At 35.0% G+C, this 27,582-nt stretch overlaps 1 protein-coding gene across 6 annotated transcripts in view; it reads left to right on the top strand.

The window, feature by feature from the left end:
- ATL1 (atlastin GTPase 1) overlaps positions 1-27,582 on the top strand; it is an 87,687-nt gene that overhangs the window by 46,495 nt on the left and 13,610 nt on the right. For 5 of the 6 annotated variants that reach the window (XR_014242496.1, XM_082384840.1, XM_082384841.1 and 2 more), the window contains 5 exons: positions 2,686-2,933; positions 4,941-5,075; positions 5,541-5,645; positions 11,000-11,050; positions 13,198-13,254. Coding sequence is in view for 5 of the 6 variants with exons in the window: in XM_082384840.1 (XP_082240966.1) it covers positions 2,686-2,933; positions 4,941-5,075; positions 5,541-5,645; positions 11,000-11,050; positions 13,198-13,254 (596 nt within the window). In the remaining variant the exon portion in view is untranslated. The remainder of the gene's footprint in view (positions 1-2,685; positions 2,934-4,940; positions 5,076-5,540; positions 5,646-10,999; positions 11,051-13,197; positions 13,255-27,582) is intronic. The other variant, XM_082384842.1, reaches the window with a different exon arrangement.

Genomic DNA, 27,582 nt, shown 5'->3' with positions numbered 1-27,582 from the left:
AGACTCTCTTGACTCCAGCATCTGTGATATGGCAATATAGAAGCTATTGTCTGTTGGATGTAAAATCAATTTTTCTTAACTTTGCAGAGAGAACGACTCTGATTCATGGCTAACGCAGTGGTTTTGTTGTCTCCAGATGCTTCATACTGTTGCTCAGAAAGTAATGGTGTATGTCTATCTCCACTAATGAAAAACTAAAATTATGTGTTAGATTTGTAATATTTCAGTAGCATTATCTTACAGATGAACAGCAATATATGTAGTTATCAACGTGATATATGTGTATACATACATTAATATGATCTGAAAACATTTAAAATTATGCTGAGAGATATAACTGCCTTGTTTTTCTCTAGTTGTGAGACTTCTTATCAAATAGACATAATGAAGAATGTCTAGTTAAATATGTTTTCAAAAATTTGGATGAAAGGTTATTTAAGAGCCCAGTTTATTTCAAAATTAATATTATTAAGGGTTGATTTGAGGCTAGGTCATATATCTGATCTGAGGAATTAATTGATGTATGTTTTGACTTTCTGTTCTTTTGATAGAAGGCAAATGAGCCCATTTATGTGTTGTCCAAAAGTTATTTGATTTCCACTAAAGAGGCAGAATATTGTAGTGGAAAGTTCTGAGATGAAAGTTTAATTACCTGGGATCTAAACCCAAATTGACAGTTACTATGTGAACTCTAGTGGGTGTGATCTTGGGAAAGTTACTTAATCCAGTTAGTTCTTCCTCATGTGTCAAAAATACAGATAATAATAAATACCTTGCTACAATATTGAAAGCAATAAATAAATAACACAAGAAAGCATCCATGGTAGATTGCCTGATATAGAAATTGCATTTATTTTCCTTGGGCAAAGTCAGTTACATATTTGGCTTTAGTTTTGTAAATCTTAATAATGCTAATAGCATATACCAATACATATACCAGCCAGTGTTCTAAGTGTGTTACATGCATATATTAATTCATAACAACTTTATGAGGTAGACACAAAGAGATTAAACAACTTATCTAAGGTTACTCAGCTAAGAAATGGGGAAGTCTTGATTGGAATCTCAGCAGTCTGGTTCCAGAGCCTGTGTTTTTTAACCACTACACTATACTGTCTTTCTAGAGGAAGGGGTTGTAGGGTGTATCAGTTATTTATTGCCTGTTATGTTGCATAATAAATAGTCACAAAACCTCAGGGGCATAGAACAATAGTATTTATTGGTCACATGTTGAAATGGTTGTTAGGCAAATCTGTTGATCTTGGCTGGGCTCCCTCATGTGGCTGGGGGTTGGCTTGCTATGGGCCTTGGCTGGACCTGGACAGTTTGCCTCTGCTCCAAGTGTCTCTCATCCTGCAGCAGACTAGTCTGGGAATATTCTCATGATGAATGGCAGAGACAAAAGAGCAAAATGGAAACACACAAGTGCTTTTTCAAGTCTCTGCTGTGTCATGTCTGCTAAAACAAATTACATGGCTGACCCCGGAGTCAAAGTGGGAAGACATTACAAAGTTACATTAAAAAGGTTATGGATATAGGAATGTGTCACTTGACACATTGAAGTTGTTTTGTAATATACTGCAAATGCCAAGGTCTAGGGTTCTAAAATTCTTGTATATTAGGGATGATTTCTAAAAGAGGACCTCTGTCAGAAACAGTGTTTCTGACAATTAAATAGAAAACTCTGAAAACACGCACATGTGAACACACACATCCATGCACACACATACACAAACACATAAATTTATAGAAAATAGGCAGAAACTTCTTCCGGGAATACTTAGTTCAGTTTATAATCCCAAGGTAGTGATGGTGACGATGATGATAATAGCTAACCTTTATGAGCTTGCTGTGTGCCAAGCACTGTTCTCAACACTTCACGTATAGTAACTCCCTTAATCTTTCCAACAACCCTATTAAATAGGTACTATTAATAGTTTCTGTTTTACAGGTAGAGAAACTGAGAGATTTAGTAATTTCCCAGAGTCACAAACCTTTTTTATAAGATCTCCACACAAAGTAACTTTTGAAAAGCTTCTTATTTTTTTTTTATTGAATTAGATCCAGACCTCTTTTCCATAGATTTGAAGGTCTTCTGTAATCTGGCCCTACCCAATTTAATTATCTGTAACTTCCATTGCTAGAAAATATAATTTTAGACAATTAAGAGTCTAAGATTTTGTAGATGGGTTGCATGCATTGGAGGGAGCGGAACTGGGTGCTTTAGAGATTTATTCCAGTTTCAAGAATATGTGATTCTGAGTCCCTCTGTGTATTTCCTCATATGCATGTTCAACTTTAAAAAGTGTTGCAAGGATCTTTCATGTGAATAACTAAACTTATTTCTAAGGGATTAAGTGTAAACTAAGGCTATTTTATTCTTCTCCAAAAGTAGAGTCCTTTGCTTTGATTTTTTTTTTTTTTTCTTACTCAGCAAACAGAGATCTCTGTACTGATTTAGAGCTTTCTTAAAAATAAAATTCTGTTTGATTTGGCCACTTGATCAGAAAGACCAGATGTAAGTCTTTCAGAGATATGGTGTAAATGACATAAATATATGTCAATGAAATGAACATTTCTAATTCCACTGTGCTCCTGTTTCAGATGTTTGAATGTTGAGAGGTACATATCCATTTCCTGTGTTTTGAGATCATTTGCTGAATAAATTCTTATTTTATTCAATAGGCGGCTTTTCAGAAAAGGGGTGTGAATGGAGCTCTGAAGAGGAAGAGCCAGTGAAAAAGGCAGGACCAGTCCAAGTCCTCATTGTCAGAGATGACCATTCCTTTGAATTAGATGAAACTGCACTAAATCGGATCCTTCTCTCAGAGGCTATCAGGGACAAGGAGGTTGTTGCTGTATCTGTTGCTGGAGCATTTAGAAAAGGAAAATCATTCCTGATGGACTTCATGTTGAGATACATGTATAAGCAGGTAGGGAAGAGGTGCTTTGAAAAGTTTTCTGATTTCTGTGCTTTCATGACTTTGTGTTTTTATTTAGTAGTAGTGTCCAATATTTCCATTATTATGTTCCCTAAAGATGAACTAGTTTAAAAATGCTATTGTGTAACCATTCCAACTTTGGTGCTTTTGGCACCAAACTATATAGGCCACTTTTGTCTGAAGCCACTTTGCTACATTTCCCTTAGAACATAACATTTTTTAAACTCTTTTGAAAATAGACAAGTACAGTGATATGGTTATAAACTTTACATCTTAAATAGTGTTTAAAATGTCAAATAACTTTTGTCATAATTTTTATTATAATCATTTCCCCCCCAACATTTACTATGACATTTTTCATGCATGCAGCAGACTTAAAAGAATTTTACAGTAGACACCTGGATATGCACTACCTAGATTCTACCATTAACATTAATATTCTTGCTTTATCACATGTGTCTCCAGCTATTCTTCCCTGTTTCAATCCATTGCTCCATCTTATTTTTTGGTTCATTTCAAAGTAAATTGTTGACTTCAGTATGCTTCCCTATAAATATTTCAATATGCATCATTATTATATATTTCAGTATTTATTTAGTTTTTTTCTTTTGTTGTAAAATTTACATATAGTTACATGCACCAGTATGAAGTGTACATTTGCTTTTTTTGGAAAATGTAAATACCTGGGTAGCCCCAAAACCTATCAAGTGTATCTTGCTGTTATCCCACAAAGTTCTGTTATCTTTTCCCGCTCAGTCTCACCCTTAACCCACCCCCAAAGGCAACCAACAGTGTCATAACATTTGAGACAATAGTGTGGCATAGAAAGGAGACTTTAAGGGGCCTAGGATCAACCAAAAGCAGAAGAATAAATAGGAGATTAGAGTTGGGGAACAGAAGGTTAGGAGTAGAGAGCATACCAGTATTTTTTTTCTACACTTTTACCCTTAGTAATTCGGATGCCAATATGGATGTTGAGGCAGAATAGACATACTACCCAAAGAAACTTTGTATTATGCATTTATATCATAATTATCCATTTTAGATTGATCTTTTATAGGTAGGGTATTTTTGAACAACTTGGTAATGTTAACTTTAACATCTTCTATCTCTAGCCTCAGTCCAAACAAATCAAGAACAGAACAACCAAAATACTTCCAGGCTTTGAAAGCAAACAAAATTCTTACCACTTTCTATTTCTATCATACCAACATTAGTACACTACTTAACGTAGGTGGGAAAATTGAGTGAACAAAATTAGTATACTTTCCATTCTTTGGGATTATATAGCTTTAGGCATATTCATAATTTTAACTGTGTGATAAACATTAGAATGAAATACTCAATAACACTTGTCATGTTGCTTATGGTAAATAACATTTGCTCGGATTAAAGTGTAACAGATTTGTTTTTTTTTTTACTAGGTGCTTCTCCTCCTGCTGTTCGCTCCCTCCTCCCCCAACAGCAAAACATTTGTGTATATTATTATTGTATATATCCTGACATAATACGCTCTCTTATACCTTTATTTCTTTGTTTCTGGAATGCCCTCCCTGAGTTTGCTCACCTGGAAAATTCCTAAACGTCCTTCAAGTCTTAGCTCTAATATCACTTCTCCTATGAAGTCTTAACTGACCAAGAGTTAGTTGTTTCTTTTCCTGTGCTTCCATTTATATCTAGTATACACGCCCATTTTGGCATGCATATAGTGCCTCATAATGGTTTGTTAGCACGTCTGTCCCCCTGTTAGGCTGTGAGCTTCCTCTTTTCTGGAATGATATCTTTGTATCCCCAGGATGTAGCATAAAATGTGACAGATGGTTGCTCCTTCATAATTATTTTTTGGATGAGTAAATAAAGTAAGTGTATCAATATAATAGATGTGCATACGTTGTTTCCTTTTGTCTAGAGTTGGGGAGGGATACAAACTGGTATGGATGAGTGGAAGAACCTGTACTACATATCTAGTTCAATATCATAGACTTTCTTAATTTATAGGAATCAGTTGATTGGGTTGGAGATTACAATGAACCATTGACTGGCTTCTCGTGGAGAGGTGGATCTGAACGAGAGACCACGGGAATCCAGATATGGAGTGAAGTCTTCCTTATCAATAAACCTGACGGTAAAAAGGTATGGTGTGAACTTCTTAAAGAAAATTGAGTTTTCACTTGCCAACAGTTACCACTTTTCAGGGTCCTCCAAAATGCTCTTTTGAAAACTAATTTTGACCATTTGACATGAAGTTTAAAAGGGCAGTGGGTAGCGTCCTATTTCATGTTCCCAGTTTCCCTTTCTACTGATCACAGTAGGCAAAATCATAGGGACAATAGAACAGCAGATCAGCTAGCTAACATCTATATTTTGTTTCAGTGCTATTTCTGTTATGTTGAATTACCAGTGAAAATTAATCATTACAGTAGTCAGCAGCTAATTAATATTTTTATTTTCTGTGGCATTCATGGCACATGTGAAAAATTACCTATTAAGTATTCATTGCTAATGGTTTGCTTTAGTTCTTATGGTGTTAACTTTGTAGTAACCCTAATACCCTGCATGTTCTATAAAATACCAATAATGTACTCTACTTGCCTATAGGTTGCAGTGCTATTGATGGATACTCAGGGAACCTTTGATAGTCAGTCAACTTTGAGAGATTCGGCCACAGTATTTGCCCTTAGCACAATGATCAGCTCAATACAGGTATGGAATAAAATAAATCCATTTTGATGGATGTTTCTTTAAATAAAAATTATGAATATATGTATTTCTATATACATGTGGTAGTGAGACAAACAACAGAAATGGTAAATTATATAATATTATTTGACTCAATTAGCATACCAGTTCTTATGATTTCCTTAAGAGTGGAATTGTTTTATTACTGTAATCTAATTTCTGATCAGTTTTCAAATTGCCTGCTTTAGTCAGAAAATGTTATATTATCTTATTGATAATTTTTTCTACTTCAAGCCTACAGTAAAGTCAATAATATTAAATCTTAAAATGTATGTAGATGCACTGAGACTACCTATTATTAGTTACAGTTAATGAAGTAAGATTTATAAATGCAAATTTTGTTTTACATAGCCAGTAGAAACATTTCTAAATGTAAAAACATTTATATATGTTCACAACTTTTTGTAGTATCTTAATGTGCATTTAGGAAAGTAAATGTCTTTCTTTCCTTTTCTCTCTCTCTTTTTTAAGTATTGTTTTTGAAGTTATTGTGTGCTTTATAAGTTGTCCTGAAAGTCCTTGAGGGTTTTACTATGATCACAGAACACATAGCATAAAAATTTTAAGACAATTTTTAGATTTTCTATTCACTGGAAAGAGCGAGAAGAGACAGTAACCAAGAAGCAGACCATCAAAGAAAGGTAAAATAGTTTTAAAAGGTAGGAAAGGCAAAGTGGTTAGGATGAGTAAGTCAAAGCTGAAATTATAAGTATGTGGGGAGAATGGAGCTAGTGAACCGGCAACCAGGGCATTATGTGTAGTTAGGACAATGAAAGGATGGATAGAAGGAAGACTGAATTTTTTTGTAAAGGACTTTAAAATAAGTCATGATTATAACCTATGATTGCCTAGCTTTTTAAAAAAATTATTATATAAGTTTCAGGTGTATAGCATTATAGTTCAGCATCTGTATACAGTGATCACCACCACAAGTCTAGATACTACCCATCACTATACAGTTACCCCCTTCATCCATTTTTCCCAGCCCTCACCCCCCCCTTCTCCCCAGGTAACCACTAATCTGATCTCTATGAGTTCATTTTTATTTTATTTTATTTGTTCATTTTGTTTTTGTTTTTAGATTCCACTTATGAGTAAAATCACATGGTATTTGTCTTTATCCATGTGACCTATTTCACTTAGCATAATACCATCAAGGTCCATCCATGTTGTCACAAAGTCTGGATTTCCTTCTTTTCTATGGCCAAGTAGTATTCCAGTGTGTGTTTTGTGTGTGTGTGTGTGTGTGTGTGTGTGTGTTACATCTTCATTATCCATTGATCCATTGTTGGATGCTGAAGGTGTTTCCATATCTTGGCTGTTGTAAATAATGATGCATTGAACATAGGGGTGCATATATCCTTTTGAATATTGTTTTCATGCTCTTCAGGTAAATACCCAGATGTGGAATTGCTGGGTCATATGGTAGTTCTGTTCTTAACTTTTTGAAGTATCTCCATACTGTTTTCCCTAGTGGCTGCACAAATTAACAATCCCACCAACAGTGTATGAGGGTTCCCTTTTCTCCACATCCTCTCCAACATGTATTATTTCTTATCTTTTCAATAATAGCCATTCTAACAGGTGGGAGGTGGTATCTCATTGTGGTTTGTTTTGCATTTCCCTGATAATTAATGATGTTGAACATCTTTTCTTGTGCCTGTTGGCTATCTGTATGTCTTCCTTTGAAAAATGTCTATTCAGATCCTCTGCCCATTTTTTAATTGGGTTGTTTGTTTTTTTGATGCTGAGTTGTATGAGTTCTTTATATATTTTGGATATTAGCCCCTTATTGGACATATGATTTGCAAATATCTTCTCCCATTCAGTAGGTTGCCTTTACGTTTTAATGATGGTTTCCTTCACTCTGCAAAAGCTTTTCGGTTTGATACAGTCCCATTTGTTTATTTTAGCTTTTGTTTCCCTTGCCTTTCAAATCAGATCCACAAAAGCATCACTAAGACAGATGCCAGTGAGGTTACCACCTATGTTTTCTTCTAGGAATTTTATGGTTTCAGGTCTTACATTCAAGTCTTTAATCCACTTTGAGTTAATTTTTGTGTATGGTGTAAGATAGTGGTCTTGTTTCATTCTTTTGCTTGTGGCTGTCCAGTTTTACCAGCACCATTTATTGAAGAGACTGTCCTTTCTCCTTTTTGTATGTTCTTTGCTCCTTTATCATAGATTACTTGTCCATATATGTATAGGTTTATTTCTGGGTTTTCAATTCCATTCCATTTATTTATGTGTCTTTTTTGTGCCAGTACCATGCTATTTTGATTACTATAGCTTTGTAGTAAAGTTTAAAATCAGGGAGTGTGATACCTCCAGCCTTGTTCTTCTTTCTCAAGATTGTTTTGACTATTCAAGGGCTTCTTTGATTCCATAAAAATGTTAGAATTATTTGTTCTAGTTCTGTAAAGTATGCATTTGGCATTTTAATAGGGATTTCATTGAATCTATAGATTGCTTTGGGTAGTATGGACATTTTAACAATATTAAATCCATGAGTACTGAATACCTTTCCATTTTTTGGTGTCTTCTTTAACTTTTTATCAGTGGTGTATAGTTTTCAGTGTACAGGTTTTTCATCTCCTTGGTTAACTCTACTCCTAGGTATTTTATTCTTATTGATGCAATTGTAAATGGAATTGTTTTCTTAATTTCTTTTTCGGATAGTTTATTATTAGTATATAGAAATGCCATGGGTTTCTATGTATTGATTTTGTATCCCATGACTTTACTGGGATAAAAAAACTTTACAACAGTTTTTTTTGTTGTTGTTAGAGTCTTTAGGGCTTTCTATATATAGTATCATGAAATAGCAAACAGTGACAGTTTTACTTCTTTTCCAGTGTAGATGCCATTTATTTTTCTTGCCTAATTGCTGTAGCTAGGACTTCAAACACAATGTTGAATAAAAGTGGCAAGAGTGGGCATCCTTGTTTCGTTCCTGATCTTAGAGAAAAAGCTTTCAGCCTTTTGCCTTGAGTATGATGTTAGCTCTGGGTTTGTCATATATAACCTTTGTTGTGTTGAGGTACATTTCCTCTATATCCACTTTGTTGAGAGTTTTTATCGTAAATGGAAGAATTTTGTCAGATGCTTTTTCTGCATCTATTGAGATGATCGTATGATTTTTAACCTTCATTTTCTCAATGTGATGTGTTGTGTTGAATGATTTGTGGATGTTAAATCATCATTATATCCCTGGAATAAATCCCACATAATTATGGTGTATGACCCTTTTAATGTATTGTTGGATTCAGTTTGCTGATATTTTGTTGAGAATTTTTGTACCTATATTCATCAGGGATATTGGCCTGTAGTTTCCTTTTTTGTGGTGTCCTTCTCTGGTTTTGGTATCAGGATAATGCTGGCTTCATAAGATGTGTTTGGAAGATTTTCCTCCTCTTCAATTTTTTGGAATATTTTTAGAAAGCTAGGTATTAAATCTTCTTTGAATGTTTTATAGAATTTGCCAATGAAGCCATCTGGTCCTGGGCTTTTGTATGTTGGGAGATTTTTGACTCCTGTTTCAATCCCTTATTAGTAATCAGTTTATTCAGACTTTTTTTTTCTTCATGATTCAGTCTTGGAAGATTGCATGTTTCTAGAAATTTATCCATTTCTTCTAGGTTGTCCAATTTGTTGGCATATAACTGTTCATAGTGGTCTCTTATGATCTTTTGTATTTCTGTGGTATCAATAGTAATTTCTCCTCTTTCATTTCTGATTTTATTTATTTGAACCCTCTCTCTTTTTCTCTTGGTTAGTCTAACTAATGACTTATTGATTTTATTTTTTCAACTCGCTTTTAGTTTCATTGATGTTTTCTATTTTTTTTTTTAGTCTCTATTTTATTTATTTCTGCTCTGATCTTTATTATTTCCTTCCTTCTACTAACTTTGGGCTTTGTTTGTTCTTTTTTCTAGTCTCTTTAGGTGTAAAGTTAGATTGTTTATTCAGGATTTTTCTTGTTTTTTTGAGGTAGGCCTATATTGTTATGAACTTCCTTCTCAAAAGCATTTTTGCCACATCTCATAGATTTTGGTATGTTGTATTTCTGCTCTCATTTATCTTTAGGTTTTTAAAAAATTTCTTCTTTGATTTCTTTGATGATCCACTGGTTATTCAGTAGCACATTGTTTAATCTCAGCATTTTTGTGGTTTTTTTCCCCATTTTTTCCCCTTGTGATTGATTTCTAGTCTCATACCATTGTGGTTGGAGAAGCTGCTTGATATGATTTCATTCTTCTTTGAATTTATTAATATTTGTTTTGTGACCTAACATATAATCTGTCCTAGAGAATGTTCCATGTTCACTTGTGAAGTATGTGTATTCTGCTGCTTTTTGATGGAATGATCTTTATGTATCTATTAAGTCAATCTGATCTAATGTATTGTTTAAGTCCAGTGTTTCCTTATTGATTCTCTGTCTGGATGATCTATTCATTAATGTAGGTGTAAGACTGACTAACTTTTAAAAATATACTTCTTAATTTAATTAGCCTTTAAAATACCAACTTAATATCTAACTTCTTCATAGTCAACAGTATGTGCAATTTACACAAGTCAATTAAAACCAGATTGATTTTGCCTTTTAAATATTTATTATTTACTATTTATATTTTTCCTGGAGACATTAAATATTTTTGCTGAAAAATCTAAGTCCTTAGTATGACTATTTTTTATTATTATCTGAGAAGTGGTCTATTATTTAAATAAGTACACAGAGTATACTGTTTGTATCAGTATATAAACATATAAACATCATTAACTTTTCTTTGAAGTTACTGATATTTATCCTCCTACTTAGAAAAAAAGAATTTCACCTTAATGCTGTGATCTGTTCGTGAAGCAATAATGCATATGTTTGAGGATGTAAGCATGATATTCAGAACTTAACTTTCATGTGATGGAACTCTCTATAGACTTAAATAATTGATTGTAAAGAAGCCAACATAATTTTTCAAGACAAAATTTTATATATGGGTTATTAAGATCTAGATTATTATTATTTTGATATGCTTGTAAGAATGATTATTTTATTACTAATTGTTGAATTAGATTCATAAAATAATTTTAATATTCTGTCTCCAAATCAGGTAGCTACTGTATTTCTGGAAAAGTTTTATGATCATTGTACATTATTTATTGTCTCTCAGGCTTTCTTTACTCCTCTCTCAAGGTCTTATAAATATATGTGAGAGAGTTTGATTTTGTGAAATTGATATTTCAAAAAATAGAGAATAACAAAATAAGTGCTTAGTATGCTGCTAATTATTTTCTTATTTTGACTTTATTTCTTAATCAAGGTATATAACTTATCTCAAAATGTGCAGGAGGATGATCTTCAGCACCTTCAGGTAACAATATTTACAGTCTCTTTTGTATGTCTGGTAATCTTTTGGGCATGTACAGCAGAACTTTAGGATTTTTGGGGGTTTTCTTGTACTTGGAAAACATAACAGTCAGAAAGATTTAAAAATGTAACCAAATGGAGGTTGTCCCATTTCCAGGTTTCTAGTTCTAGCCCTGTATGATTATATTCTTTCTAATTCAGTTTTCAAAGTCCTTTGTTTCAGTAAAGCTATTTGCTGTCAACCCTGTATATGGAAAAATATATGGCAAATTAGAGTGGAGAAAGAACCTTTGGTTTAAAAGTGACCCAAAATGTGAAGTTGAAGTCTTATGGTTAGGGATTTAATAATTGTTAGTATGATATCAGTTGTATGCCAGATTTTTTTTCCTGTGGACCACTTTATAGCTAAGAACTATGGGGGACTACGTGATGATTACTCATAGAATTCTATTTTATATCTGAAAAAGATCTCAGTGACACCTAATTTATCCTTAATATTTTATGGATGAGAAATTTTTTTCTGAAAAAAAAAAATGACTTGCCTAAACTCATGTGGCTAGTTAGTGGCAGAGTGGGAATAGAAATTTGATCATCTGGTTGGACTCGGTGCTTCTTCCACTCTCCAAGCAGCATTTAAATCTCAAATAAGTAGAAGATCAGATGTTTCCTAAAGATAGTTCACATCTCTGTCACGCTGTCTACTCTTTTTCAATTCATGTTATTCTTGGCTACATAGAAAAACCTATTGTTTCTCTGATAGTTTTCCTCTGCATATTTTATAGAAAATTTTGCTTTCAATGTATTATTTTATCTTGCCAATAAGAACCTTGTGCAGTTTAACAAATAACAAAGGATGATAATGCAGGGTGATCTGTGAGAGTGGAAATATCATTTGGAGTTCACATCTAGCATTACTCCCAAATATGTTTCTAGTACATCACACTGACCATTTATGACAAATAGGCAATATGCCCAATAATTGTTAGACGTATCTTAGAATGAGTGCAATTGCTTCTTTAGGCATGTGTCATAACCTAGCCAGTTGCCTTGCAAGTTAATGACATGGCACTGTTCAATACCAGTTTAGGATTTCTAAAAAAGGACTGATTTTGGACTTTGATATTAGGTGATCTTTTTTGAGATCATTTAAAAATTTTCCTGTAAATGACAACACCTCATCCTTCCTCAAAAAAGATTGTGAATTCAAATTATGTTAGTAAATGATTCTAATGAGAATGAGTAATGATTCTAATCCCTGGACCTGCTGCCTTTTAGACATATTCTAGACTTTCATTTAATCACTCTAATCAGATGCCTAGTTATTACCATTTGCTTTCTAGATTCCCATAGTTTTCACAGGAGAGGCAGTGTGGTACTTTGGGGGCTATTCTAAAGGGGCAAAGGAGGGGAATCCTCTGTGCCAGCATCCTTCCCCAGCTCTGAGAAGCCTCTGTGGCTTGGTACTCTTGTGTGATGAAGCGGCATTTCCTGTGTACATATGGGGAAATCCACCTGGCCAATCTGGACGGAACTCTCACCAGAGGCCCAATCACAATCACCCCCTCAAGTCTACGTTCTCCCAAACTTTACATTTCTGGCAACACAAAATGATATGGTACCTCTCAATTGGGAGCAATAAAAAAATAAAAGAAGGTGGTGTATTTGACTCTTCACTTCTTAAACCAAATGCCTGTATGTCTTTGCAATGATCAAGACCATCGGGACATTAAATTTCCTCTGGCAACAACAGTAAATTATCCTACTTAGTTTATAGCTCTCTGGTCTAATCTATGCAAGTTTTGCTTTGAAAGGTCATTTAACATGTTTCTTTGTCCCCCATCTTCCCCACAAAAAAAGTTGTCCTACATTTTAGATATAAAAGGTGTTACCTTTAAAATGGAAACTTCATTTTTAAAATGTACTTTATGTCCTTAATTTTAAAATATATAATTACTGTAGCTCTGCTTTATCTAATACTTAGTTACTTAAAATGATTATTTTAATCTTAATAATATAGTATTATGTTACAGCTAGAGAAAAAAATTAGTGGAAGAAAACCAAGAAGTAGAACTTCGCAGATACTGAAGTTTTCTGTGTGTGTGTGTGTGTGTGTGTGTGTGTGTGTGTGGGTGGGTGTGATTTTCCTTGTAGCTTTTCACTGAGTATGGCAGGCTGGCAATGGAGGAAACATTCCTGAAGCCATTTCAGGTGAGTGGGTATAAAATGATGATAAATTCTTATTAGAGTTTCCTGAAGATTATAACCAGGTATATTAATTGAGAGGGTCATGTTTCTTTCTCCATTCACAATAGCAAAAAAGAAAAAAAAAAAAGCTTTGATAGTTAACTACCAAAATCCAAAATATAAAGACCTTTATGGAGAAAATATTTTCAAAGTTTCATTAAAGCTCATAAAGGAAAATTTATATAAACCAGAGAGATATAATATGATTCCAGACAGGATGATTTAATGTTGTAGAGAATTTAATTTTCCCCAAATTAATCAATAAACTCAGTGCAATTCCAATTAAAACTACAACAGGATTTTTTGAGAAATTCAACACATTTTTCTATAACTTACATGGAAAAATTAAGTTCTCTTTTGATTTGTCAGTTTTTAAAAAGAAAATCCAAATTGGGGGATTGAATACATACTGGAAAACCATAGCAATGAAAATGGTGTGATTCTGCACAGATACGAGAAAACCAGATGAAACTAAACAGAGTTCAGAAATATCCCTCTATATATGGAAACCTAGTATTCAGTAGAGGTCATGTCATAAACCAGTGGGAAATGGATGGATTAATAGCTGGGGTTTGGGAAAGCTAATTCACTTTTTGAAGAAAAAGTTGAATTTCTACTGAACACCATATGTGGAAGAGAGCTCCAATTGTATTAAAGAACTAAATATGAAATTTAAAACTATAAAGTTAATAGAATAAAATATTGGAGAATATCCTTCTGAACTGGGGTGAAGAAAGTTATTCACTAAGACCCCCCCCCACTAAAAAAAAAATGTAGTGAAAAATTGATGGATATTACTATATCAGAATAAAGTATTTCTATTTATCAGGAGACTCTATAAGCAAAGTAACTGGATTGGTAGAAGATAATGACAATGTCAAAAATCAATAAGGGATTAATATATAGAATGTGCAAGGAGGTTTTGCAAATAAGACTGGGATGCCCATCAAAAACAGGCAAAGGAACGACTACACACCTATTAGAATGGCCAAATTTCAGAGCACTGACAACACCACATGCTTCACGAATGAGGATGTAGAGCAACAGGAACTCTCATAAATTTCTGATGAGAATGCAAAATGGTACAGCCACTTTCAAAGATAGTTTGGTAACTTCTTAAAAAACTAAACCTACTCTTACCATACAATCCAATGATCGTGCTTTTTGGTATTTACCCAAAGGAGTTGAAAACTTATGTCCACATAAAATCTGCACACAGATGTTTGTAGCAGCTTTATACGTAATTGCCAAAACTTGTAAGCAACCAAGATGTCCTTCAGTAAGTGAATAGATATGTAAATTGTGGTACATCCAGACGATGGAATGTTATTCAACACGAAAGAAAAGAAATGAGCTATCAGCCACAAAAAGCCATGGAGAAATCTTAAATGCACATTACTAAACAAAAGAAATCAATGTGAGAAGGCTCCACACTGTATGATTCCAACTATATGATATTCTGGAAGAGGCAAAACCACAGAGACAATAAAGAGATCAATGGTTTCGGGGTGGGCCAAAGGTGCAGCATGAGGGGCAGAGAAATGAACAGGCAGAGCACAGAGGATTTGGGGGGCAGTGAAAATACTCTGTAAGATATTATAATGATGGATGTATGTCATTATACATTTGTCCTAACCCATAGAATGTACAACACTAAGAGTGAACCCTAAGATAAACTATGGACTTGGAGCGATTATGATGTCAGTGTAGGTTCATTCTTGCTTAAAAAAATATATACCATTCTGGCGAGTGATGTTGATAGTGGGAGAGGCTATGCATGTGTCAGGGCAGGTGGTATATATATGGCAAATCTTTGTACCTTCCTCTCAGTTTTACTGCTCTAAAAGAAGGTCTTAAAAAATCCCAAGCCATTCACAAATGATAAACTGAACTTAATAAAAAAAATTAGGCAATGGATGTATAGACAATTAACAGAAAGGAAACCTGAATGGCTAACACATTTTCTAAGGGATGTTAAGTCTTATTGATAATCAGTTAAAGATTAAAACAATGAGATACCACTTTATACTCATTAGATAGGCAAAAAAGTAGAACATGGGGATAAATATGAAATGATAGCTAGGATTTGGGTAAATGGGAACACTCAAGCCCTGTTGGTTAAAGTGCAGATTGGAACAACTATTCTGTGGAGCAGGGCAAATATATAAGGACACTGTAGCACTGATAGAGTTGTAGTAGCAGGAAGTTGTAGGCAACTTAGGTGTCCATCACTAGAAGAACAGATACGTAAAATAAGGTGAAAAGCATACTCTGAAATATTTTGCAACATCCAAAGGCAATGAACCCAAAGTATAGAGTGGCATGAGTAAAGTGTTAAAATTAATACTGAATTAAGTCGGGAAAAAGTTTGAGTTCTATAGTATGACACTATCTGTGATTTAAAAACTTCTACATACACAAAATCATATATGTTAGAGTAAGTGTAGTTGAGAGCAGACAGTTGAGGAATGGGAGTGGGAATCTGGGAAAAAATATGATAAAGTAAAACAAAAAAGGGACCTTTGCATGGAGAGATGTTGGTGTGCTGTGACTGAAGGAGTATGAATCTGTCCTCTCAGATCTGGCAAAGCAGATTGGGAGAGGAGCTGATATAAAATGAAATAAGTCCCTGCTTACAATCTTCTGTGTGGTTTACAATACCCGTTAGACTCTGTTGTCTTTTTTAGAAATCATTCGTCATGTTGATAGCTGAAGTGTTGTATAGTGATTAGGCTATTTGCTTTGACTTTTCTCTTTTCTGAACTTGCTACCTCAGGACTCATTGACATAGATTGGGTAACTTCATAGTAAATTCTGGAAAGGAGTTTTCAGTCTTACCAGCAGATGTCACTGCTTCTTATACTTTGCTAGATAAACTAAAACCAAAAGAGACCAACCAGTGCTCTGTTGATAGATAGATAGATGGATAGATAGGCAGGCAAACAGACCTTTGGTAAAACAAAACTAAACTAAACTAACTAACAAAAAACAACAAACTTAAAACAAACAATAGAAAAAGCTTTAAGAGATCACTACTTGTTGGTAAACTGTTGGCGTTAACAAATGTCAATGAAAAGAAAAAGTTTTGACTGAGTCAAGAGTGACTCCTGAACAGGTTTGGACTTATAAATCTAAGTATCTGAAATTGAAATGAGAAACTCATTAAGTAGCAAAAGTAGCTTCCAAAGCTACTTTAATAATATTTAAGGGACTTCCCTGGTGACGCAGTGGTTAAGAATCCACCTGCCAATGCAGGGGACACGGGTTCGATCCTTGGTCAGGGAGGATCCCACATGCTGCGGAGCAACTAAGCCCGTGCACCACAACTACTGAGCCTGCACTCTAGAGCCCGTGCTCCACAACAAGAGAAGCCACCGCAACGAGAAGCCCGCACACCGCAACAAAGGGTAGCCCCCGCTCGCCACAACTAGAGAAAGCCCACGTGCAGCAACGAAGACCCAACACAGCCAAAAATAAATAAATAAATTTATTTTTAAAAATAATATTTAAAATTAAAGCAACCAAATTCAAGACAAAAATACTACACATCATGAAATTAAAAGATAAAATGCAAATATACTCAAATCTCAGAACATTTAAGCTATCAGCAAAATAATTCACATTTAAATTAGAAAAAACATAGAAAAAATTCCAAAATAAAATAACTTTTAAATAAAAGTTTAATTAATTTCAGCAGTTTTTTAAGCAGGTCACTTTCTACCCTCTTCCTCTATCTGAGAAGATAGTTTTATTTATTTGGATAAAATTGTGGAGAAATTTTAAATACTGCCTGAGAAAATGAAGTGAGGGGCAATAATATTTTTAAAATAATAATTTTTACTAAAACTAAATTTAACAAATTTAAAATAGAAGAATTCTTAACTCTGAAACAGAGTGAAATTATAAATAATAAACAAGATCTGTCTCAGGCAGCAAAAGTGAGGGCAATTAGCCAATGAAATGAATAGCTGAATTAACAGAGTAATTGGATTCTTAAACCAAAAGCCAGTTTATACCAAGCAAACAAAATATCTGTGCTAATTGTATTTTAAAACTATATTTAAAAAAAGAGAACTAAAAGCTAAGTGAATTCAGTTTAAAAGCAATTTTGAAGTGTTAAGTTTAGCCAATGGTGTGCTGGTTAATGTTTACAACTGGCTAGGGAAGTGGGGGAGGTGGGTCTGATTTGTAGCATTTGCTGATTTCTGTGGTGTAAATACTTCTACTGTGGCCAGTTTCAAGCTACCAACATGCTATAGCTTGTTTACAAACCTGATTTGTAAAATTCCTCAAATTGTAATAAGTCTTCCTTGCAAGCCTATAAAAGCCAGCTGTAAACTACACTCAAGAAGTATAATCCAAATTAAGGCATAATATAGCATTCTCTGAGTGACGTTACTTATTTTCTCACTTGGTTTGCTCACGATGAGCACTTGAATCTTAAGTATAATGATCCAGCAGGAGCTACCTCATTAATACAACTATTCTTTAAAAATAACTAGGTTCTTTAGCTTCTCTACCTTAGGACGTCAAGAGGTTTGGTTGAGAATGAATACATTTCCATTAATTTAAACATGTAATACCCATACATATTTGACAAGGACTTTAGGTAATAATTTCCAATTTGCTCTAAGGACCTGGTGAAAATATCTCCGCAGGTGTGGTAGGAGATGTGTCTCTATCTGGGTCTATGAATTTTTCTTCCTTGGTCATAAGGCCCCACATAGCTCTACAGTGAGATGATTACATCCTTGTGTCGAAATCCTTATTACTTATTACAAAATCCTTACTAGGAGTTTTTCAGATTGTTAGACCTTATTTGAAGTGCACTTTAAATGAACTGTTTCATTTGCAGACTGATTTTCAGTACCAAGCAAGACTGTCTTCCTCTAATGCTCTGTGCTAAATGGTCAGCCATTAGTTACTTCCTACCCTGGGAAAGGCTCATTTTCCACTTCGTGGCTCTACAGCTTTCTCTTTGTGTGCTGGGCATTCATGTTCTCTCAACGCTGCTGGGCTGAGGTAGTGGAGAGGATTTCCACTTGTTCTATAATGTGGTGATAACAGTAAGTTTGCTGTTGGGCCTGAGCTGAAAAGGATTCCCCAGTAAGCTGGCAAGTGAACTCTAAGAAGCGTTCATGTCATGAAATGTGCCTTTTGGCTATAGCAGCCCAGGAGTTTACTCTTTAACCATTTCATGTCCTCTAATTATATAGGCTACATCCCCCAATTTACTAAAGTATATTCTCAAGCTTCACTTGAACCAATTTTTAGATATCAGTACATTTCCCAGTGGCATTTCTGTATGGTGGGTATCTTTATAAGCCAGTCTACAAAAGCCTATTTAATTTCTAGTAAGTTTAAATACTAGCCACAATATTCCTCAATCCTGGTCCTATTCCTCAATCCTGGTCCCTTTAAGCCAGAGCCTTGAATATATCCAATAATTCCTGGACCTCTCTGAGGCATGGAGCCCTGAGATAGGTTGGTAAGACTGCTGTCAGTATTTAGGTTGTGTGCTAACACAGAAGAGATGGCTTTTAATGAGATCTGCAGCCTTGGTGATAGACACAGAGCAAGATTTTATAAGCACCTAGATTAGAATTACCTGGTGAGCTTATTAGTTAGATTTCTGAGCTATATCCCAGTTCTGTTGAATTAAATCCTTGTGTTGGGACCAGGGAATCAGCACTCGCCAGGTCATTCTTTTTTTTTTTTTTTTTTTTAATTTATTTATTTTATTATTATTTTTGGCTGTGTTGTGTCTTTGTTGTCGTGCACGGGCATTCTCTAGTTACGGCGAGCGGGGGCTACCCTTTGTTGCGGTGCGCGGGCTTCTCATTGCTGTGGCTTCTCTTGTTGCGGAGCACGGGCTCTAGGCACGTGGGCTTCAGTAGTTGTGGTACGTGGGCTCAGTAGTTGTGGCTCACGGGCTCTAGAGCGCAGGCTCAGTAGTTGTGGCACACGGGGTTAGTCGCTCCACGGCATGTGGGATCTTCCCGGACCAGGGCTCGAACCCGTGTCTCCTGCATTGGCAGGTGGATTCTTAACCACTGCGCCACCAGGGAAGCCCCTCGCCAGGTCATTCTGAAGTACATGATATTTGGGGGCTGAATTAGCAACTGGGTACACGCCAGCAGAGGACATCTATGGTAGGGGAGGTTCTGGTAGCAGAGAGATAGGGTACCATTTCTATGTACAGTTCTGTGCGCAGGTAGTTAGTAAATTAAGATTTGCCTGTAATAGAAAGAAGAATAAACCCTAAAAAAATTTTCTTGCACGCAAACTTGAATTCCCTTCTCTTAGAAGCCTATGCTCAAGAATGAAAGATTCTTGAGCATATGTTTTAGGACTAATTACATTTATTCTCTTCTCTTTCATCTCCCCAGTATTAAGTACTCCATCTCCTGGATTAATTCATCCCAGTTTTCTCCCATAGCATTTTTATTAACCGTTTTTATACACTTAAAGGCCCACCAGTACCCTAAACCTTAGAAATAGATTTGACTCTCCAGATACACACACACACACACACACAGATGGTAACTATGTGAGGTGATGGAGGTGTTTGCTAACCTGACTGTGTTAATCATTTCACAGTATATAGGTATCTCGAATCATCACGTTGCAGACCTTAAATGTACACAGTGCATTATATGTCAATTATATCTCAAAAAAAGTGGGAAAAAAAGATCTGAATTCTCTTTGTGAGATAAGAGTGAAACTCAATTCTTCATGTTCTTTTCAGTAGATTTGTAATTATTAGAGAGGAGATCAGTCCATGCCAGTTTTAAGGTTAAACTGAAGATTGCTAGAAAATAATAGTAGAGGAAGCATATAATAATGTACTATTATATTAGGATAAACCTGTTTCTCACAATTTCCCATTCAAATTAGGCCTACATATGGCAAATTAGGAATTATTTTACACTAGTTTACTTAATTATATTTAAGGACCCTTTTTCCCATGATTTAAGAGTGTTCCTCTACAGAATAAAATTCTTTGATAGTGATTTCAGCGACTTTGAAACAAAACATCCTTGGTCATATCTATGATGACTGCAACTGCCAAGTCATACCAGAGAAATCCATGATTTCACTGAGAAAATGAGAAGCTGTCGTTTGGCTCCTTGGGCTGTAAATGAAAGGAAAAGACACATTGGTGGGGCTGAGGAAAAGGAAAAGCTTTCTCTCTGTCTGGGAAAGTTGCCTTATCCCACGTTCTGTTTGGAGAGCAATTTAGGTGATCTGGGAATAACATGAAATTAGAATAAAATATTCATCTGGTTACACAGAATTAGGTCAGCAGTGTAGACCAGGATTCTCCCAATGGCCACATGTAGGTACATGAAATGTCTGGAAGGCCTACATAATAATAATTTATTGAGCACTTATTTTTGTGCCAGGCACTGTGCTAAATATGTTTCTTACATGATTCAAATGAATGTTCATTATAGTTATATATACTTATAAAATAAGTAATGTTATTACTCCTTTTTATTCTTTTCTTTCTGTTTTTTAACTGATGAGGAAACACCGCAGCTTAAAGTAGTTAAGAAACTTGTCCTTGGTCACATGTATCCTTAAGTTGCAGAGCTGGCCTTCAACCTAGGCCACAGGCTCAAAGCCCTTGCACTTCACCACCACACCTTAATGTCTCTCTTCCTCCTCCTAATCCTAGGCACTTATTGAGCTATAGCTTGTGGTCTTATATTTGAATGTGCACATCCCATCCCACTAACTAAATTATAAATATCTTAAGAACAGGAGCTTTGTAGTTTACTTTTTTTAGTCTAGAGCACCTACTTTTCATACAGCAGATGTCCAATTAATATTTGCTAATTATGGTGTTATATGCATTTTTAGGATTGTATATGGTTTTTATACAAGTAAACTCATTGGACTCAAAATTGGAATACCTGGATTCAAGTTTGGTGTGCTATTATGTACCCAGCCTAGTATTACCTCTTTACATTTTTAAGAAAGAGTAAGTCATAAATTGGTGTGAGAGTGTCCAAAATATTTATACTAGGTGCCATGGCCCTTCTTGAACTGCAGAAACACCATCATGAAATTATTTTTCAATGGATAAAGTTAGTAGAGTTTCTTAATTGAAAGTATTAAATCAATGGATGGTAATACCAAAAAAAAACCAAAACACCACATTGCATTAGTTAAGACGAACAGAAAAAAGTGAGGTGTTTTCAGTTAGCAATAGTGATTGTATGTTGTACCATCAGATTTAAAGGTGGTCCTAGTACAGTTTGTAGATGCTTCAAGTAATTAACAAGGCTGCAACTGCTCTGAGGCAAGGAGGATAAGCCTTGGCTACAGAAACAAGGAATAGGCCATAAAAGGCAACGAGTCTTTGATGTTGACCGTGTTGCTGATTTAATACCTGCCATGACCTAATCTTTTTATGTATATAAAAAAGAAAGATTTATGATAATTTGAAAGGGGTTAATCTGGACTCTTATAGAGTCTTCTCTAATTTTTCTGTCTATGTCCTTAGAGACTTTTACTCAAAGAGATTCTTCAGTTTCTTTTTGAATCATACACACTGTAGGTATCTTTAGCTAATATGAAACTTTGTTTCTTCCAGTGGATTTTCTGCTTGCAGTATCTATAGCTGTCCTCATGGATAAGCTCCCTGAGTCTTAGAGAACAGAGGATATTTTGGTCGTTTTTATCTGGAGGGCCACAAATTTTTTTATTTCTACCTTGTTAACTATCCAAGCCCTTCTGAAAAGCCACCCATAAATTGGAAATTTCTAAGTTGATAATTTCTCATTCAAGTTTTTTTCTGATTCCTGTATTTTATGTCTGAGCACATTTTAAAAAGAGAAGACAGGGTTCCCTTTACTTTGACTATTTAGGTACCCAGAGTATTGTTTGAAAATCTCCTGAACCCTATTTTTAAAGTTTCCTATTGATTCATTCTTATATTGTTCACAATTTTGAATCTATGTCCAATTCATCTTGAAGAGAAAGTCTTCTGAAATGGCCTTGTTTGGTGTTTTTTCTATTTTTCTTGCCCTTGAAAGGCTATTAAAAATTTTTAATTTTTTTTGTAATGACCTGAGTTATTTAAATGTCCTTCTGGGCTTTCTTATCCTACTGCTTTTAGCCATTTTTTTCCCACCTGAGGGACTAACAATTAAGTGAACTAGTTGGAAAATAACTGATAGTTCAGGACAGTAAGTAACAAAATCCTGAATTTCTGCAGCAAATTTCTGTCTTCCTGGGCTAAAAGAAATTCGTTAAAACTGAACTCTAGACCAGGGTTTAAATTCAGCTTCTTTACAACAGCCTTCCGGTCTAGCAATTTTAAGTAGTTTGGGGCAATGTGACTACTTTTTTTTCCTGCAAAAATTCCTTAGGAAATGGTTTAGGAGGTCAGGGGAAGGAGCAGAAGGAATTGAAGGGGTGAAGTGATTGGTGACAAAACTGAGTAGAGAGAGATACGGGAGGGTAATTACAGAAAGATAGAGTTGAATCAAACATTATTTGGGAGTCAGCAGTTTGTTTTGAGGCCTCAGTTTACTAATCAAAGAAGCTAACTAATGAGTGTTTGATATTTTCTCTTGATTTTTATAGAGCACCTCTAAACTGTATTAATTATTTATTTTGACATGTCCAGAGCTCAACACAATGTTATTCTAAATTTTTTAAAGATCATTTATTATTGTAAGTGCAAATATTAGGATTATAATGCAATGCAAATAGGAAGCAGAAATTCTTCCAGGAGGAGATTGCAGCTTTGATATATACACGCCTGTAACAAACAAGCTGGTCAAATTGTGTGTTTATGAAAAGCATCTGGTTCCTCAAGCAATGAGAGGTTAGAACAGTGCTGTACAATCAATAATCTGACAATCATTGATCCTGCATTATGGACTAAACAAAGAGACTCACAAATTGACAAGAGCGAGAGTGTCCTCTTGAAAGCTTTGTTAGAGGACCCAAGGCAAAATTTGACTAATTATTTTTGCATAAATTTGTTGCTAGTTTAACCGACCTCCAGCCATTAGTCTTTGGGGCATCCTGATTAATCTGGGGACTTTTTAGGCCTTTGCCTCTATCTGTCCTTTATAGAGCACTTCCTTGTACATTCAGTGACAAAAGACAATTCAAGATAAAATACATAAGACAAGACTTTGTACAAATTTTCAAACAAAAGAAGGTAAAGCAAGCAGCAAAACCATAAACAGATTAATGGCAAAAACATTTCCTAAATAGTATACCTCTAAACCAAAATTTCTAATAACCTTATACAGAAATTAGGTATAATTATTTATAAAATGAGTACACTTCCAAAACTAAAGGTTAAACAAAGACTTAGAACGAATGACCCATATAAAGACCCACTGAGTCTTTATAACAAAAATCCTAGGGTAACAAATTAATCAGCAACAAGAGCTCAGTGAAACAAATCAGAACTCAGATCAGATCGTTGTTGAGATAAATTCACCTGCAAGTAAATTCGAAGGACAAATGAAATTTGGGAACCAAGGACAAGGAGAATGCACATGTTAGTCTGAGGGTCATAGGGAAAGCTGCCAAGTGAGGGCACTTAAAACTGTCTCAGTGGGGCTTCCAGAATCGCCAGAGGATGAGACCATCACTCAAAATCTGATACAAAAACTAAAGCTGAATTTATTGGTGAGTTAAGTGAAAGAGTTATGCTTGTGAGGCACAGTCTCATTGAGCAGAACAAACTAACGATTATATGTAGGATTTAGGGGCTTGTTTGTTTTGGATTTGCATGGTTTAAAGAAACAAGAATGGGTTGACATCAGTTTTTGAATGATTTTTTTGTCGTACACAGAAGCATGTTTCGTGTTGGTTATAGAGGTGAGAAATGGGTTGACACCCGCCTCAGTCAGTTTTCTGGAGCAAGTCTTCTGCTACTTGACTGAGTTTTAAAGTATGAAGCTGTCACTGGTTGGCTTTCAGTGGGCTGTTGATTGAAGTGAGTTGCTAGTTAATAAGATGGGTTTAAAACAAGCTCTAGTATTTACTTATTACCCGAAACTGAAATTAAAACTGAAATTGATTGATTAAACAGGTTACAACCAGTTCAGGTATTTACTGGCTACATGGCTCTACAAGAGTTTTTTCCTGGGAGTTTGGGAGTATTTTCACATATTTATAATGGATGTGCACATAAATTTAGCATTATAATTCAAATAACATTGTTTTATATAGGCTTTTTTATACTGACATAATCAACACATGTATTGATATATTCCACATTTTGTAATATTAATAGCTATGTAATATATGAATATGCCATAATTTGTATAGCCATTCCCAATTAATTGTTAAGCATTTGGGTTTTTTTTTCCATTTTCATTACTACTAATAGTAGTGCTATAGCACTCCTTTTGAATAATTTCCTAAAGGATATGGTCTCCAAAGGGAAATAAACAAAGGTTACGATGTTTTTCATGATTTAAAAAATATGATCATTTGTAGGATACGCATGGTGTAGGTCCATCATTTGCCCCAGTTGCCTGACTGGATTTAATTTATTTTAAAAAGTATGACTTCGGATATTCTTATCTGAGCAATTTAGGGTAATTTGTATTCTTGATTTTTTATCTCTACCTATATGTATGAACAAATCAAAATTCAGCAGTGTGGAAAAATGGATGGCTTTTGAAATAAGAACTGAGATTCACAGCATTCCATACAGGATAAATGTAAAGCATACAAATTATTTTGGGAGGGGATGGGGCCAGTGGTGGTACTGTAGCTGGCTCATACCACTTTGAGAGCTAACTAGTAAATATTCAGGAATTATATAAGCCAAGTATTAAACTGTTAGTAGCTTAACATCAGCCATGGTAGGCATGTTTGCACAACAGAAATTGTCAATTGCTACAAATCAAGGCATGCTGCTGCTGCTGGAGAGCCAGTTTACACCAGCACGTCACTGGATGGGACCATTAGGCAGGGAGCTTGGAATTTGACACTATAGGGAGATAGAATATAGATTGCTTATTAAGAAAATAAGACTTCATCTTTGATCCTGTTCTACACATGGTCCTCATTATGTTGACTTGGGAAGATGCCCAGTGAAAAAGACCAAGAAATGAGACTAAACGCTCCCAAGAAAAATGCGAAAATTGCCAAATCCACATAGTTGGTTTCATTTATCCTGGTTCGTGAGCCTCTATTTCGCAAAAGTTGCTTCTTAGCTAACCTCTGTTTTCAAAATGCATGTTTTAGGTAGAAGTGTTCTAAATACAAATTATCATATTTTGACAAAATGTTGACAAGAATGGACATCTATCTAAAGATAGTGAACTATTTAAAGATAGTGTATATAGGTGTTTTAAAAGTCTCCTCTCCACAAGAACCTCTCCTCTCCCCACAAGAATCCACAGGACACACACACACACACACACACACACACACACACACACACACACACACGAGAGAGAGAGAGAGAGAGAGAGAGAGAGAGAGAGAGAGAGAGAGAGAGAGAGAGCGAGCGAGAGGTGGGGGGACGGGCTTCCACTGTAGTGAAACAAGAAATATCCATAATTCAAACTAAGAAGTGTCCCTGTTTAAGGTAAGAAAATGTGAGCCAAGGATTTTATATCCAGCAAAACTGACTTTCACTTATAAAGGGCACAAACTGTTATCAGCATGTAAGAACACAAAGAATGTTGTTTCCATGAGCCCTTAATGAGAAATCTACTGAAGAATGAGCTTCAGTTAAGCAAAGATGACATAACTTCACCAAAGGAGAAATAATCATATACTATGTGCCTCCTAATAAAAGAACACTCTGCTTCCTATAGTCTTGCCAAAAAAATAAAACCAGAGTCAGATCAAGCCTCTGCATCCAGCTGCCAATTTGCAGGAAATCCAGAGGACAAAAGAACATGTTAATGCCCCGTGAATATGCAGTCAGCAAGGTCCAGGTTGTGGGACTCTCTACATGTCAAATTCCTAGGTTCTTCAGCAGATAAACTGTGAAGGGAAAAAAGGGATGGAAAAGGAACCTATAGCTTAGAAGAGATATCAATAAAATTTAATGGGGAAGACTAAAAGCTTCAATTAGAAACCCAAAGATGTAAACTCTTAGAATATTCAAAGATAGCTAATTTCATTAAATATTCTTACTTTTTCTCAACTTCCTACATTTTTTCAGAAACTAAAATTTGAACTATAACTTAATCTAACTTATAAAGAGTGCTTTAATGCCTCAGATTGTAAACTATATGTTTTATACTTAACTTTGAGGCAGTGCAGCAGGGATTTTGAATAAGTGCCCAGTTTAAATGCCAACTCTTCCACTCTGGCTGTGTGGCTTTGGGCATATTACTTAATGTCAGGTGAGGGTGGAGGTGATCTTTATATATCTCTTTTAAGGTGAATAATAAATTATAACCTCTCTTGGGGCTGTTGCAGGAGTGCATGAAATACCATGTGTATAATTCTGGTATTGTGGTTGGCTTATAATAGGCACTCAATAAATGAAAGCTACTCTTACTTTGGTTTCAGTAGGTATGGGGTGGGACCCAAGAATTCTGTACTTTTAAAAGCCTCTCGAATGATTCTAATGATTACTCTAATTTGGGAAACAGTTCCTGATAAAATCCTTCTGGATGTGAACAAATATTCAGCTTCAAGAATGTTTATCAATGTATTTCTTAGAATAGTAGAAAAACTGGAAGACATCTAGGAGAATGGCAAAGTAAACTATGGCCTATCTGTGTGTGAAAATATTATGTGGGCACTGAAATCAAAATCAAATAGCTAACGTAGCATTAGGTGCCAGGCGCTGTTCGAAATGCCTTATATATACTATCTCATTTAGTATTCCTGTGAGGCATGTTCCATTATTATTTCTATTTGACAGATGAAGAAACTAAAAATGTATATGACATTACACATAAAAAATTGTGAAGCTGAAATATTTCTAAACTATTAATAATAAAAACATTTTTATAATAAAAAGTTTTGGCCTTGTTAGAGGAAAGACTGAATTAGCTTTCCAACAGAAAATATTTCAAAACTATCATATGAAGAAGTGATCAAAGCATTTGCAGCTGAAAACTGGGGGGAAAAAAGGATTACAAAGGTATCTTACTCTAAATAAATTAACTTTCAAGCCCATTTTTGTACCTTTTTCCTATTGAGCCCTCCCCCCCCAGGTTGTATAACCTTCAGGGCCCCGCAAAACCTGGATTCTCACCCCTCTGCCTACCAGATATGCATAATGAGAGCCCCTGCAGAAGAGAGTGGAACAAATGTAATAGAGGAAAAATATTTAGA

This window comes from Balaenoptera borealis, assembly GCF_965194805.1.
Source record: "Balaenoptera borealis genome assembly, chromosome: 3".
Taxonomy (NCBI): domain Eukaryota; kingdom Metazoa; phylum Chordata; class Mammalia; order Artiodactyla; family Balaenopteridae; genus Balaenoptera; species Balaenoptera borealis.
Note: the sequence above shows the minus strand (reverse complement) of the source record. Positions and strands in the feature narration are given on the sequence as shown.